The sequence below is a fragment of the Tympanuchus pallidicinctus genome, unplaced genomic scaffold (assembly GCF_026119805.1).
Source record: "Tympanuchus pallidicinctus isolate F22 unplaced genomic scaffold, pur_lepc_1.0 scaffold23, whole genome shotgun sequence".
Classification (NCBI taxonomy): domain Eukaryota; kingdom Metazoa; phylum Chordata; class Aves; order Galliformes; family Phasianidae; genus Tympanuchus; species Tympanuchus pallidicinctus.
The window spans coordinates 8,920,193-8,934,451 of record NW_026294740.1 but is presented as its reverse complement, the minus strand read 5'-3'; the positions used below and the strand labels follow the sequence as shown (position 1 = coordinate 8,934,451).

Here is a 14,259-nt window from a genome sequence, read left to right as displayed (position 1 = left end):
ACTTTTTACCTTTGGGCAAAAAGGGAATGGGGTGACAGGATGGTTCACTTCTAGCCTGAATTTCACTTCATTTCAGCTGTACCCGTTTTGTTTCCAGGTCAGGAGACAATTGATCTAGTCATCGGATTTTCCTATGAAAATGGTTTCATTATAGACAAGTTCCTATGGGAGCAGGATGTTTCTTTACAAACTTGTTTTACGAATTGGACTGATGGGTGAAAAGCCCTTTGGTTGTGTGATAGCAGAGGTCATCCCCCGAAACCATCGGTCAGTGGGCAAAGAACGGCACTTTCATTGTCTCTGTCTGCAAAAAAAGAGGAACAGAGCAGAAGTGGCACACAGATGGTCATAGACAACACACTGCTGCAGCAGGAGCCACCCCGGTCACACTGACTGTACCCAACCCTGCTGTTAGGGGTGAGAAGCACCGTAGGATTTCAGCTCTTCCATGACACAGGAGATGAGGAAGGAGGATGGTGGTTTGATTCAGAAGGCCTTGTGTGATCAGATGTTTCCCAACCACCAGGCTGCAAAGCTGGAGGTGGTGAGCGCTGGTTCACAACCTGCTGTCTGCAGGACCCTCCTGGCAGTGATGAGGGCTGCAGCCATCAGTTCTGGGAAGGCACTTCCTATGGGGAGTGCACGTCTATGCCGTGAGTGTCAGAAGTATCCCTGCCTCACGTCCCATTCTCCTGTGTGAGAAGCGCATGTGTGTGTGTATGTGACCTTTCCCTCCTCTCAGTTTGATGTGGGCTCCCTAAGTCCCCGTTTAACCCTAAGAGTCCTTCCTGCTCAAACCTTTCCCATTGACAGCAGGGCAGTCCCAGAAAGAAGCTCACTGCAAACTGTGTCAGGCCAGCAGCTTGTTTTCCCTTGATGGAGGGATTCCCCAGAGGACTGGCGACTGCCGCTCGGTGAATCTCTTGTGCTGTGTGCTGGGGTCTCAGCTCACTCACAAGCACCAACACTCTGTGCTTTTTGTTCAGCCACTGCTCTGCACCGCCGGCAGCACCGTGAGAGAGCGGGCAGGGAAACAAAGAGCAGCAGCAGCTGCAGGAGCGCAGCGCCGGCCCTTCCCGTGCAGCACGGCCGCCTGGATGTTATTGCAGTGGCTGTGCACCCACCCAAGTGTTTCTGCGGGCCCAGGAGCCACGCGGCTGTGACGCCGTGTGAGCTCGGAGCTTATTCATGTTCAGGAATGGGAGGGTCAGGGCCATCGGCACACACCAGCATCCTGCTGCCTATTATTTCCTGCCCGCGCTGGCGTCGCACCAAGCCCTAACATGACAGGTGGATGGAGTTCACAAGGAAATAATGTCATGGGCCAGTTTTCCAGGAAAGCTGTTAACTCTATTCACAAAGTCGGGCCCTCAGATTGAAGGGGAATGGGGCTGTGCAGAGGCTGAGGAGGGCTGCTCCACTGCTATTTACTTCAAAGGTTGTTCACCGACATCTCTTGTTGTGGTCCTGAAGTTTTCGCCTCTCAGTAGGGCCCTCTGCTTTGAGACCAGACTGTGGCTGAGTGCTGGGAGCAGACAGTGGGAAGTAGGATGAGGTGACACCCAGGGCTGATGTTGGTGTGGGGACTTCAGACATGAAGGATGTATCTGCAACCAGAGCTGCACAATTTGTAGCACACTGTGCCCTTCGGCAAGGAGCTTGGGGGAACTGCTGTGCTCCCCGCAGCACTGCATTTGCTGTCATGTATTCTCCTTCTGTCCTCTTTTCCTCTCCGTTTTTGAAGTTTAATACTATTTTCTCTCCATCTAGAGAGCACGGAAGAGTTAGAAAGTGAAAATAATTAATGCAAATGAAGTGTTTTCCAAAAATGCTGTGTTTGTCACAAGTGCAAATCTTTGGATGCACAGTTGGAACAATAGGACTCCAACTGCTGCGGCGGGAGGAAGGATCAGGTCCTCCACCAACCTGAATGACAGCCAGCAATTCAAGTCAGTTCTGCAGTTTGAGACCATTGTTCTCCATGTATTTTAGTCTGCAACATTTAATCTGCTGCAGAGTTTCACCAGGATCTCCATTGCATTTCACACCATTCTTTGTTTGTCGAGGTACTTCCACCTAGAAAAGCCCTTTGTAACTGGCACAGGATAACACCCCCTGCAAAGGCATCAGAGCAATGGGCAGATGCACAGAATGGTGGCTGGCAGTGCTGCTGTGCTCCTCTTTTGGAGCCCATTGTAAGAGTGAGATGTGGAGATTCCCCATCCCCCTGGAGACTCTCAAGAAGAAATCAGGTGAAACTGACGGCTGTGTGAGCACCTCCAGGCAGGCAGCAGCAGCCCTGGGCTTGGGCTCCAGACAAGCAAAGCTGAGGCAGGAACACGAGGCAAACACTGAGCCTTGTTACAGTGAACCAACTCTTATGGTAAAACTTGTGTCCCAGGCTGTGAGCAGCTCTGTACAATAGCAATGCAGGGTGTAGTTACAGACACAATTTCCTGTGCTTAAGTTTGGAAATTATTTTCTAAGATCGCCGTAACATTTGCCCAGCGCACTGCTGCAATTCCCCTATTAGATAATTTTCTATCCTTGTGAGGGCAGTTTTTCTTACGCAATGCTGCCAGAGCTTTCAGGAAGGGAGCGACAAGCAATTGTGGCCATAAACTTTGCATCAGCTCCCACCCAACCTCTCCCAGAACCAAAATACCATTTGTCGCGCTCAAAGCCTTTTCACACCAGAAGGGAATGCGTTTCGGAGCCGGAAAGTCATTGTGATCTCTGCAGGGCTGCGTCCTCCTGGCCAACTTCTGCCTTTTGGGTTCCCACCAGGCAGCGCTCGTGGAGATCTAAAGGGCTCTGCATCACAGAGCTGCACAGCCCCCATCCGCCATGAAAGCCCCAGTCTGGTGATGGAGCTCCAAGTCTGGAGCAGAACCTTTCTGCTTGTAGGTAAGCCGTTCGCAGGAGTTGGCCCTTCTGAAAGAATTATTATTACTTTTTTCCCTTTTGAAAACGGTTCAGATCGAAGGGTATCACCACCCCCTGGTAAGAGGAAGGTGCTATGCCTGACACATGGGGTTTGTGGAGCACCTCCCTGACAACAAGCAGTCAGTAAGTGCTCAAAGGAATGTGCCTTGCTGTGTAGCAACCTGGACAAAAGGTGCAGGGAAAGAGATGATGAGAAAGAAAAAGTCTGCAATACATAGCTACATGGGAAGAGAAAATAGAACTTGTGCGATTTGTCTTGGATGTCACCACTGGCTGTCAAGATGTCAGTAGCTACTTCAAACTGTCCCCAGTCATCTGTGTTCCCTTTCTTTTGTCCTGCACCTTGCACCACCACTTCCCTTCCACATGCTGCACACTGGAGGCAGGCTCACAGCATCGCAGCAATGGAGAAGGGAAGGGCTGCTGAAGGGGACTGCTGTGCTCCAGCCCAGCCTGGGCACCAAGCATGTGCCGGGGGTCATGGCGTCCCTGCAGACCCAGCAGCTCACTGCTCTGCAGCCGGAGGAAAAAGAAATGGGGAAGGGGAAAGAGGAGTCAGAAAAACTATTGTGTTCCCAGGGGAAAAAAATAAACGGCCCCATTTAGCTTATCCAGCTTTGCTAATGTCAATCACTTGTCTCATTTTAAACAGGAAAGACACCGCTTTAGTCCACCTGTTCCATTATTTATCACGCTGTGCATTTCCTATGAATTGTCGCTCATGCAAAACCTGTACATCGTAAGGAGACACCCTAATATTTTTAATGACCTTAAGCAAAGTGATTGACATCAGACACCGGTGTCAGATGTTCTGGTGACGCAACATGTTCTCCCAGCAGCAGGAGAGCTTCCTGCCGCGATTAAGATAGAGCTCTGGAAGTGCTAAAATGTGTTGTCAGCTTTCCTCTGATGCAAGTGATTTTATTATAGCGTCTGGTAACCACGGAGTGTGGCAATGCAAATACTGACTCCAAACATCCCCTCCAGTACTCATAGCTTGCTCTATTTAAAACACAAAGTGCACTCTGCAAACGCGGGGTTAAGTTATGCATGCGACGAGCTCAAACCACGCTGGGCAGAGGACAAGGTGCCGCCTCACCCAGCCAGCCTGGGCGGCTGCAGCACAAGCATAGAGCTCAGGGCTGACCTGCAGGAGGCAATGGGACGGATGCCGCAGTGCTCAGCAGCTGAGGTGGCAGAAACTGCTCCCAGCCCTTCTGAGTTGGGGGAAAAATGAGAAAAAGAGGAGTCCAAGCAGCCCCTCGGCCACCCGGCACCTCATTCACACCACAGTTTGGCTCAGCACCGCTCGTCCTTTGCGATGTGGAAAATGTTCTGTTTGGTTGTGGTTTGGGGTCAGCCAAGAAACCCAAGGGTTTCCTGGGACACTGCCCAAGAAAAGTTGGAAGACCTCTGAAACACAGCATTTACAGAATGAAACACCTCATGCATATGGGGGCACCTGAGAGCTGCGCTTTCTTACAGACATGTAACCCCACAGCCCAACAACACGGCAGGACAGCACTGCTTCCACCACCAGCTGCTGAGAGCTGGGAGTGATGTGAGCAGCGCTGGGCCTGTCCTGCAGAACGTGCAGCTCCTCAGCAACTGTGGCTGGTCAGACCGTGGGAGAAATGGGCTCTCAGACCCAACCCTCATTCTGCAGGGAGCTCTGCAAGAGATCAGCATTCTGTGCTGCCACAGGTGCTGCTCCACAAACACCAACAAGGACGGTGAAGCACTCAAAGCAGAAGACACGAGCTGTCTTGTAATAATACAAAAATCTTAATATCTAGCAGCACTGAATATTATTTTAATGAAATTTAATTTTATAGCAAAATAATCAAAAGTGCTAAACCTGACCACTTTAATTTACAAAAAAAGTTTTGTGTTTTAAGCTATAACCATACCTCGTTACTTAGGTTAGACAATATAATTACACATTTCTACCTATTTGTATTCAATAATAGGACAAAATTAATATTAGTTGGTTTAAAAAGGGGGGAAAGTACCACGGATATTGGGAGGGGGAAAGAGTTACATAAAAGATACGAATCAGCTTATTGAGCAATCTGCAGTTTGCTTGGTTGCTATTGCTTTTTTTTTTTTCTTTGCTCTTTTTGTTGAGTATCAGTGTCAGCTGCAGAATCTGGCCGTAACCCACTGCAAATGCTACGAGTTCTCCCTTGGTTAAATGTCACAGTGCGGATTTGAGGAGACCTCCGGCGTTTCCAGTCAGTTCAAATTATGGTCTTGGGTCTCAGAGTCCCCTTTCCAACACGAGCAGCACACTGGAGAATGCACTTCTGGCGACTACGGTTATGAAAACAGTTTTTTGTGCAGGAAAATTGTTTTTTTCCTCTGTCTTGGAAAGGATCACTATTACATCTGCGGTGAGAAAAATAATAAGAGCATTTGCAGACTTGTTAAGAGCCTTTGTTAATCCATTCCGTTTCCGTGTCAGCTCATTCCCAACGTTAAATTAAAAGCTGCAGTCTGTCCTATGGCAAACAGGAGGGCTAGCGGTGAGGCTCTGCTGCTGCCCACGCCTGGCAGCTGCCTTCAGCCAAACAGGGTTCGCTGGTTTGCCACAAGCGCCGTCTGGCTCTCGCGCCTCTTTGCTTTCTTGTTTTGCTGCCTGATCTTCCAGCACACGGCGCTGGAGGCCAGCAGGAGGAGTCCTGATGACAAGAGCACCAATCCGAACACGGAGATGATCGATCCATGGGAGTTGAAGCTGTACGCCACAGCAGTGACCACGACGCCGGCGATGAGGATGACCACTCCGAAGGGAACGGTGCAGCGGTAACAGGAGAGCTCTGCCCCCCCCGTGGCGGCCGTCAGCTGGCATTCGCTGACCAGGGGGATGGTGGTTATCACACAGTCATTGTTGTTACTCTTCTCTGTGGATGTGGGGTCAGCGTGCTTTGGGGTGCCCAGGATCTCTTTGATAGGTTCGGTTGTCATCTTGACTCCCCGCAGACCGTCCGCTTTCAGGCTAGAGCAGGCACTGCTCAACACTCAGCACACTGCAGAGAGAAGAGCCCGAGTTCAACAACATCAACATGGCAAATGGGGACAGAGAGGCACCCACCTGGGGCGGCAGACAAGCAGGGACCCTGAACAGGGGGATGAATGCACAAGCTCAGTTGTCACTGATTGCAGTGGGTCTGAATCAGCTCTCACATCATTTGTTCACAGTGCTGACAGACCCAGAGCAACACCGACTGAAAGTGTTGTGGGATGACCTGACTGTAAGCTGTGCACTGCAGACAGGAGTTCTGGATGCAGTGCACTGCCATAGGCTCACAGTGTGCTAAATGTGTGTAACGTAACCAGGGACACAGACAGCACCACTTCTTGTCATCACTTGCTCCCTCCCTACAAAAGGGCTTAATCATTCCAACAGAAAGGTTTCAAGCTTCCCACGCAATAATTCTTTTTTTAAATTAAATGATATTCAAATTACTTTCTTATTGATCTGTTGATGTCAGTATAAAGGACAGTAGGAACTACTCCCTCGAGCACAGATGCTGATGCCTGTATGAAAGCTTGCATGCCCAGGGACTCATAACCATTGATCTGAGTTTTCCAAAGAGCTGAAGGAGATGGCATGCAGGAGAGCTCAGCGCTGGGGCACTGCACACTGCTGCCTGACAACAGCACAGCATGCAGCCTGAGGAGCAAGGAAGAGTGCTGGCAGTGCTGTAACGCTTTTATCACTTTATCACCTTCACATCTGTGGCTAGGAAGTTAATTGCCAGACACTTGTGTTCTCCTTTTCCTTTCCCACCACTCCCACCCTTGTTGCTAAGATATATCCCTCCATACGGAGAGCCCTTGGTTTGGATCTCTGTACCTCGTGTGAGTGACCGTGTGTTTTGTGAGAAAGGACTCCACTATTTTTAACACACCCACACCCAGGCTGTGCCCAGACCTCATCAGAAAGTTTGTCATTGAGTTTCCTTGAACTCTAACAAGAAAAAAGTTCAGCTCTGGTTGGACAAAGCTTTTGTTCTACAGCAGTAAGGGCGAGCGCTCTGCTGGATTTCTGCTGCACATGGCTGCAATGGTGCTCAGCCCCACGAGATGCTCTGCAGCTCCCAGCTGGGCAGTGCTCCCTTCCCCAGGGCACCACTCGGTGTCTCTGGGGCTAACAGGGGATCCAAGCAGCACCCAGCAAAGGAAATACATCGTGCTGGCATTGTATGTGTCCAAGGTTCTCCTGGGCACTGGGCTTTGTCCTCTGAAGCACAACACACAACTCAGCATCCCTTGTACCCATAGGGAGAGAGCAGCCAAGCCACGGATTTGTGCTAGAATGCCACTGGATGTCCCCAATGGATCTAAGCCCAAGTTCTGCATTCTCTGTGATAACTTACACAACAGACTCACCCTGGTGCCACTACTCTGCTGTACTTCTTGTCCACAGGGGATTACAGAAGTTCAGCACAGTGACCCCCAAGACAGATCCCTCAAACACTAAGCAAGAATCCATTTGTTCAATGACTTATTCCTAAATCTGAGGGGGACCTGCTTGCAGCATTCCCTGTCTGTTTGCTTCAGAAACATCCTCAGTGAGCTCTGTCTTTTTCAATATCTTGTACAGAGATTTATGAAGAAGAAGAGATACTCATACAGTTAAAACTAACATGGATTTAAAAAAAAAGAACAATAATCCTAAACTACCACAACTCCATCAATGGCAAAAAGTCTGCAGACCTCTGAGGCGCACAGCCGACACCAGCACCAGGAGGTAAGCTGACAGGCACTTATACAAAACAAACAAACAAACCTCTATTGAAATGCTGTGAGTTAAATAAACAGCAGAACCCATCAGAAGTAAGAGTAAAGGTATTCACCCCAGAAAGCAGCCCAAGGTCCTCATTGCCAGCAGAGTCATTTCTGACTTACGCCGACAGATGACTTGGTTCGGGTTTCAGGGTAAGAGATTTCAGCAAAATCCCCAGCAGCACAGCATCCCCTCGCTGGCCAGGCCAGAATACTTGCTTAAGGAGCTATTTTGACTTCCAGTAAGAATGCACTGATGTGGCAATCCGTGGCTAACACTGGGAGAGGAATCTGACCGCGGAGCACACACTGCCTGCTAATAGGTATAAACTGAGATGTGGGCAAAGGCACAAAGCACAGCAGCACGCACACTTACCGGGGCCACGAGAAATCCATCGCCGCACACTCAGCGAGCAGAGGGCGACTGCCTGAGATGTCCCCAGGGCCAGACTCCCAGATCCAGGCAGAGCTGGGCAGTGGGAAGAGCGTCAGGCTTTGAGGCGTCAGATGTCGCTGTGTGATGAACCGGAGGTGACAAAGTTCCAGCATGGAGGTTTCCTACAAGAAAAGAGGTTGGATATTTATCAGCTTCCTACAAACCACCTCCCGAATGGAAAAGCTCCCGGTGCGTGCAGCGTTTGTAGCCATAGGGAGCAGGGAGGTGTTCTCCCCCCATCTCTTTCCTTGTGCCCACTGCTGTGCACCACTCAGTGTGGCTGATGCGACGGGAGCCGCAGCCCAGGTAAGTCGCCTGAACAGAGCTATGGGCAGGAAAGGGGAACACAGACAAGTTATCACAGCTAACATCTCCAAATCCATTTCTATTGCTGCTGCCACCTGAACCAAAGAACCCAATCATAGCCCGGAACGTTCAGGCATTTGTCCCTGCTGTGCATCCCAGTGCTTTGAGCAAAGCCCTCCATCTCCTCTCCTGGTTCCCACCTGCAAGCTGGCCGTGACACCTCCTGCCAGAGCTGCCTTTCAAATCTATTCTGTTATACAGATAACTAATAGAATGCCCCAAACTCCTCTTGAATAAACACAGTAAAAGGCAAATCAAGCCCAAGAACACAGTGTGATAAATGTAATTTTCTTGTGTTTAATATTCTTCATTTCTATTACGTGACCATTCAGAGCAAGGCAGGGCTGCAGCAGTGCTGTGCAACAACTGCAGAAAGCAGTGATGGAAGCTGTTCTCAGCTGCAGAAACTGCAGTGGATCCACCAAGCAGTGGAGCAAAACTCACAGCAGCAGCAGAGTTCTGTTGCTAATCTTAGTCAGCATTCCCTTCCTACATGTGCGTGGTCATTTTAACACTGAGGATCATCTCAACACTGAAGCAGGAGCTCCTATGTGGGGATGAGAATAAATACAGGAGATCATACAGTGATTTTATTTTCCTTGCTTTTTCTCTTTTTAATTCCTGCAGACCATGGTAGCATTTCACAAACACGGGCACTTATGGCCCATGTTCTCCAGCGGCTCCTAAGAAATAATCCTCCCAGCACTGCTCTGAGGTGCAGCGCTGCCAGCCTTCACAGTTTTAAAGTGATGCCTTTATAAAACAAAACTCTGTCAGACCAATTTTTAGAGACAGGATTTCTTCCCTCGCTCTTCTTGCCCTCACCACAAAGCTGAGAAGCAGAAATACATGGAATGCACACCTTACAGTCCCAGTATTGGAGCACTGCTCATGGCAGTGCTGCGCTCCTAGGAGCTGATACCTGTGTGACTGCACGGCGCTGCCATTCTGCAGCCACTGCAACTGCTTCCCTTTCTGCATTTTACTCCAAACCTACGGGACACATTCAAGTTTTCACGTATTCTGGCACAGATCTGACTCCCCATACCCAGCATATTTCAGACCCGACGATGCCCACGTGTCACATTGGACTTTCCATTAGAGCGACTACGAAAAACTGCAACAAAGAGTTTGTACCGAGAGGAGAGCCAGAACTGGGGTCCAACACACCAAAGTGATCCTAAACACAACCCCACAGCAACTCCTCACGGAACACTGCCGGGAGTGCGCAACGAGAACTCAGACCCAGGGGCTGCAGACCCTCAATAACAAGGCAGGAGAAAAGCGCGCTGCGCCCTTGCCGACTGCGTGAGCCTCGGGATGCACGCCGGCTCCTCACCAAGTCCGTCGGGCAAATCACCGCCGGACCACAGCGTCCTTCAGGCGCGGTTGGGGCTCGGGGAGGAGCAGCCGAACCTTCTCGCACACAGACTTCGCGAGTCTCAAAACTTTCGCACACATCGGTAAAACGCCACAAACGCAGCGCGACTCCCGTCTATTGCCACGGAAAGCGGCGCGGCAAGGCAGCAGCTCCGCCTGCGGAACCCCGAAGGCTTCGAGTGGCGGTCCTGTCCCCGACGTCCCCGCACACACAGCCCCGCGCCGAGCCGGGATCCGCCGCAGCCGCACCGGAGAGCGGCGAGCAGCGAGAGGCGTCCGGCGCTGCGCTGCGAGCCGAGCTGTGCCGTGCCGTGCTGTAGCACGCTGTCCTGTGCCATGCTATAGCACGCCGTGCTGTGCCATGCTGGAGCAAGCCGTGCTGTGCTGTAACAAGCCGTGCTGTGCTGTAGCACGCCGTGCTGTGCCATGCTGTAGCAAGCCGAGCCATGCTGTAGCATGCTGTGCTGCGCTATAGCACGCCGTGCTGCGCCGCGTTGTGCCCTGCTCCAACACGCCGTGCCATAGCGCCGTGCCACGCCGTACTTCCCGACGCTACACTGCACGCTCCGCACCGCCCCGCGCCGAGCCGTGCCTTACCTCCCGACTGCCGGGCGCGACTGCGGCGGCCACGAGCCCGCAGCAGCGTAAGAAGGGGATGCAGCTCGCGGCACAAGGGACCGTAAACAAAGTTCTCGGAGAGAGCGAACCAACCAAGGGACCGCAGCAAATTCAGCTGCGGGAGCTGCCGGGGAGGGGCGGCCGCTCACACCGGGCAGGTCCGCTCGGCGCTGGGCAGGAGGAGGGCTGGCCCCGGGGGCAGGGCTGGCCTTGGGGGCCGGGCCGAGCGAGCGGCGGGCGCTGCGCGGGGTGCGGGGCCGGGACGCGGGGTCGGGTGCCGGAGTCGGGTCCAAGAAAGGCTCTGGCCGAGCAAAGCCCTCCGGCCGCGGCTGTGCATGTAGGGATGCACTGCTGGCGGTCACGAAGCGCAGATTGTGGGGGCTGGAAGGGAACCGCGGAGGTTCTGGGGCTGGAGGAGCTTCCATGGGGAGGAAGGGCACTTGGGATGACATCCGTAGAGGATGGAGTGTCAGGTGTCACCTAGAAACATTTTAATAGGGTTTTTTTACACTTTAATGGCTCATTGAAGTGGAATGTCAAATGCTACAGAGGTTTGGGATGGAGGAGTGGGAGTGTGGTGTATTTTGGGCTGTAATTTCCTTTGTTTTTACAAAAAAAACCAAATATATTTTGTTTTTAAAGCTTTTAAATGAGCATGTTTGCATTTTGTGGTTCAGTTTACCAGAAGTTTATGTTTTAAAAGCCCCATTTTATCAATGATAGATAAAAGAGCAGGGCACCAGATGTATTCAATCAGCTGCTCTGTCTCTGAAAGCACGCCTGTACTTCTGACTCCCTCTACATTCCCAGCACCAGTGAAGCTGGTGGCAGTTTTTCTATTCACTCCTGCAGGGCTAGGATTTCACCTCTTTGTGTTATGAAGGCCTTTGCAGTGATGGAGATCCTGCCAGGGCATCTGCCCAGCATTCTGGCAGAGCTCCACAGCTCTGTGCAACAAACTGGCAGCTTTTCCCCATTTGCTGTGTTCCCTCCAAGTGCACATTTTACAGAGACGAGAAGCAACTGGGCCTGAGGGGAACTGTTAGTACAGAGCATCCCCTGGGCCGCCACGATTGGTCCTTCCTACACAAACAGCCATAGCAGGTATTAGCTTTGTTAAACTTGCCAAGTTCCACCTCCCACCAGCAGGGTTTCCTGTTTCTCCCATTTGAAGGCTACGAGCATTATTCTGCTGATACATAGGAGCCTCTATGCTGCTTGTAGCTGAATATCCTCAGCTAGGCATGGGTGAACAAGCCTTTGGCTGAAATTGATCTTCTGACTTTTGGCAATTAGCCCTCTAATGTATTAAGATATGGAAATCATTTTCAGTCTTATTTGCAATCATCAGTTTTCCAGATGAGCCTTCATCTGTGTTTTGCATGGAAGTGTGAGGAAGACTGTTAAGCAAAACAGACCTGGATGGCCTGAAAGGGTCAAACAGGGAACACGCGGCCCCTCCTGAAAGGGAAGGACTGCCATGTGGAACATGCAGCCCCTCCTGAAAGGGAAGGACTGCCATGTGAAACATACTGCCACGTGAAACATGCAGCCCCTCCTGAAAGGGAAGGTCTGCCATGTGAAACTGGCAAGCATAAGCTACAGCTTCTTCGTTCCGTGACCAAGAGCAGAACGTGTTCTGTGGAGAGAACACCTTTTGATCACTGTACTGACCATAATCCACAAAGAGCTAATTAAGTAATGATGTATTGCTGTCAGCTGCATGAATGTTATCTGATTTAAGTATTGTATACTCCTGTATTGTATACTCCTGTAGCTAAAAGATATAAAAACCCTGTAACAACAATAAACTTTGCTTCTTGCGCCACCAGAGCCTAAGCCCGTCTGTCCCAGGCGTCTTGAGCTGGTCTCCGTCATCTGGTGCCGAAACCCGGGCACATTTTGTAATGGCCACCCCATTATCAGGAGAACGTGCATCTCAGGTCTGTACCCATCTATTTCACTGTTTTTCTATCCTTGGCATCCCAAAAACCATCAAAACTGACAATGGCCCTGCATATACTAGTGACACCTTCCAAAATTTTTGTAAGCAATTTTCTATTCATCACAAAACTGGTATTCCATATAATCCCCAAGGCCAAGGGATCATCGAAAAATGCAATCATCTCCTCAAGCAGCAATTAAATAAATTAAAAGGGGGGATATGGGGATTCAAGGACACACCCACCTCCCTGTTAAATCATGCCTTATTTATTCTTAATTTTTTACAAGTTGATAATGATGGGTTGTCTGCCGCTGACAGGCATTGGAATCCTACCAATAAGCCCAAGCCATTAGTATACTGGCGGGACCCACAGGATAGGCAAATACGTGGACCAGACCTAGTATTAATGTGGGGACGAGGGTATGCTTGTATCTTCCCTACAGATGAGCCATCACCACGGTGGATCCCTGAACGACTCATTCGACATGCCGAAAACCAAGATGGGAAAACTGCGGAGGAAGATGCAGAGACTGATACTAACCCAGACGTGGGAAAGAAAGATGCAAGTCAGAATACGACTCGTGGCCCTAATCCTTAGTATCTTTTGGATCCTACATCATGGCTGTAAAGCAGAAACATATTGGGCATTTGTACCCAATCCTCCTATCATTCATCCAGTAACATGGGATGAACCCGTGGACATTCCGGTTTACAACAATCAAACAATGTTTATGGGGCAATATTCAGATGGACACATAATAGAGTTCTCTGCGCATTTTAATTATTCTGGAAAGGTTGATGGTATGCCTATATGTTTTCAGATGAATCAAACACAATCCCTGTGTGAGAAAGTGGTAGTGCAAAATGATTGGGATACCAATGTTTCAACAGGAATTCATTGGGCTCTGAATTTTCTCTATATAGATTTAGCTAATGGGACAAGAGGTTCTGGAATGCCTCCCTTAAATTTTCCTTTATGTCAAAGCACAATCACTCCAAAAACAGAATTTGCACCTTTATGGAGAGCATGTCGAGCTAACGAAACAGTGTGCATTAATTCCACTATCTGTGATTGGAATATGATAGGAAATCAAGGGCGACCAATTAATTTGGTCTCAGGAATTTGGACAAAAAACAATCATACGTTCTATTCTAATTTATGGAAAGCAGTCGCAGCTATGGAAAAAATCAAAGCAAAACGATTAAACTTGACTTGGATTCAAATAAATAATAAATGGGCAATGACTGCAGTGAGCTATACAACTGAATTTTATATGCGAGCTTGTGTTCCAGAACCTTATGCCTTTTTAAGCGGACCACTAAATATTGTGAATAACATAGTGAGTTGTACCGATTGTATAATCTCTAATTGTCTTAATAGTAGCAGTAGTTCCTTCTTGTTAGTAAAGCAACCCGATTACGTCTATCTTCCTGTAAATTTGACACATTATTGGTATGCTGATAAGGGAATGGAAATTCTCCAAGAAACTTCTTTGCAATTAATAGAGAGATCTAAGCGAATGGTCAGATTAATAATAGCCGGAATAGCTGCGCTCATTGCTGCCATAGCAGTAACTACAGTAGCTTCTATTTCTTTAACAACTAGTATTCAGACAGCAGCTTATGTTAATGAATTATCAATTAATGTATCTAAAGCGTTACAAAATCAAGCTACATGGGATGAAAAGATTGAACTGCGTCTCAATTCCTTAAAGGATACAGTAGACATCTTGGGAAGACAGTTACAAATTATAGCTACTCGTGAATCTCTCTTATG

The 14,259-nt window shown here is 49.5% G+C and overlaps 1 protein-coding gene across 2 annotated transcripts; it reads right to left on the bottom strand.

Moving 5' to 3' along the window:
- Window positions 1-4,739: 4,739 nt before the first annotated feature.
- On the bottom strand, window positions 4,740-10,702 carry TMEM100 (transmembrane protein 100). Of its 2 annotated transcripts, none has more exons than XM_052688404.1 (3): window positions 10,517-10,702; window positions 8,114-8,295; window positions 4,740-5,975 (listed from the first exon to the last, which is right to left on the bottom strand). In XM_052688404.1, exon 3 carries the CDS (start codon window positions 5,911-5,913, stop codon window positions 5,509-5,511), a length of 405 nt encoding a protein of 134 aa, XP_052544364.1. In that variant the 5' UTR covers window positions 5,914-5,975; window positions 8,114-8,295; window positions 10,517-10,702; the 3' UTR covers window positions 4,740-5,508. The 2 variants fall into 2 exon arrangements, with proteins under 2 accessions (XP_052544364.1, XP_052544365.1); XM_052688405.1 differs by lacking the exon at window positions 10,517-10,702 and adding an exon at window positions 9,879-10,104.
- Window positions 10,703-14,259: the final 3,557 nt, after the last annotated feature.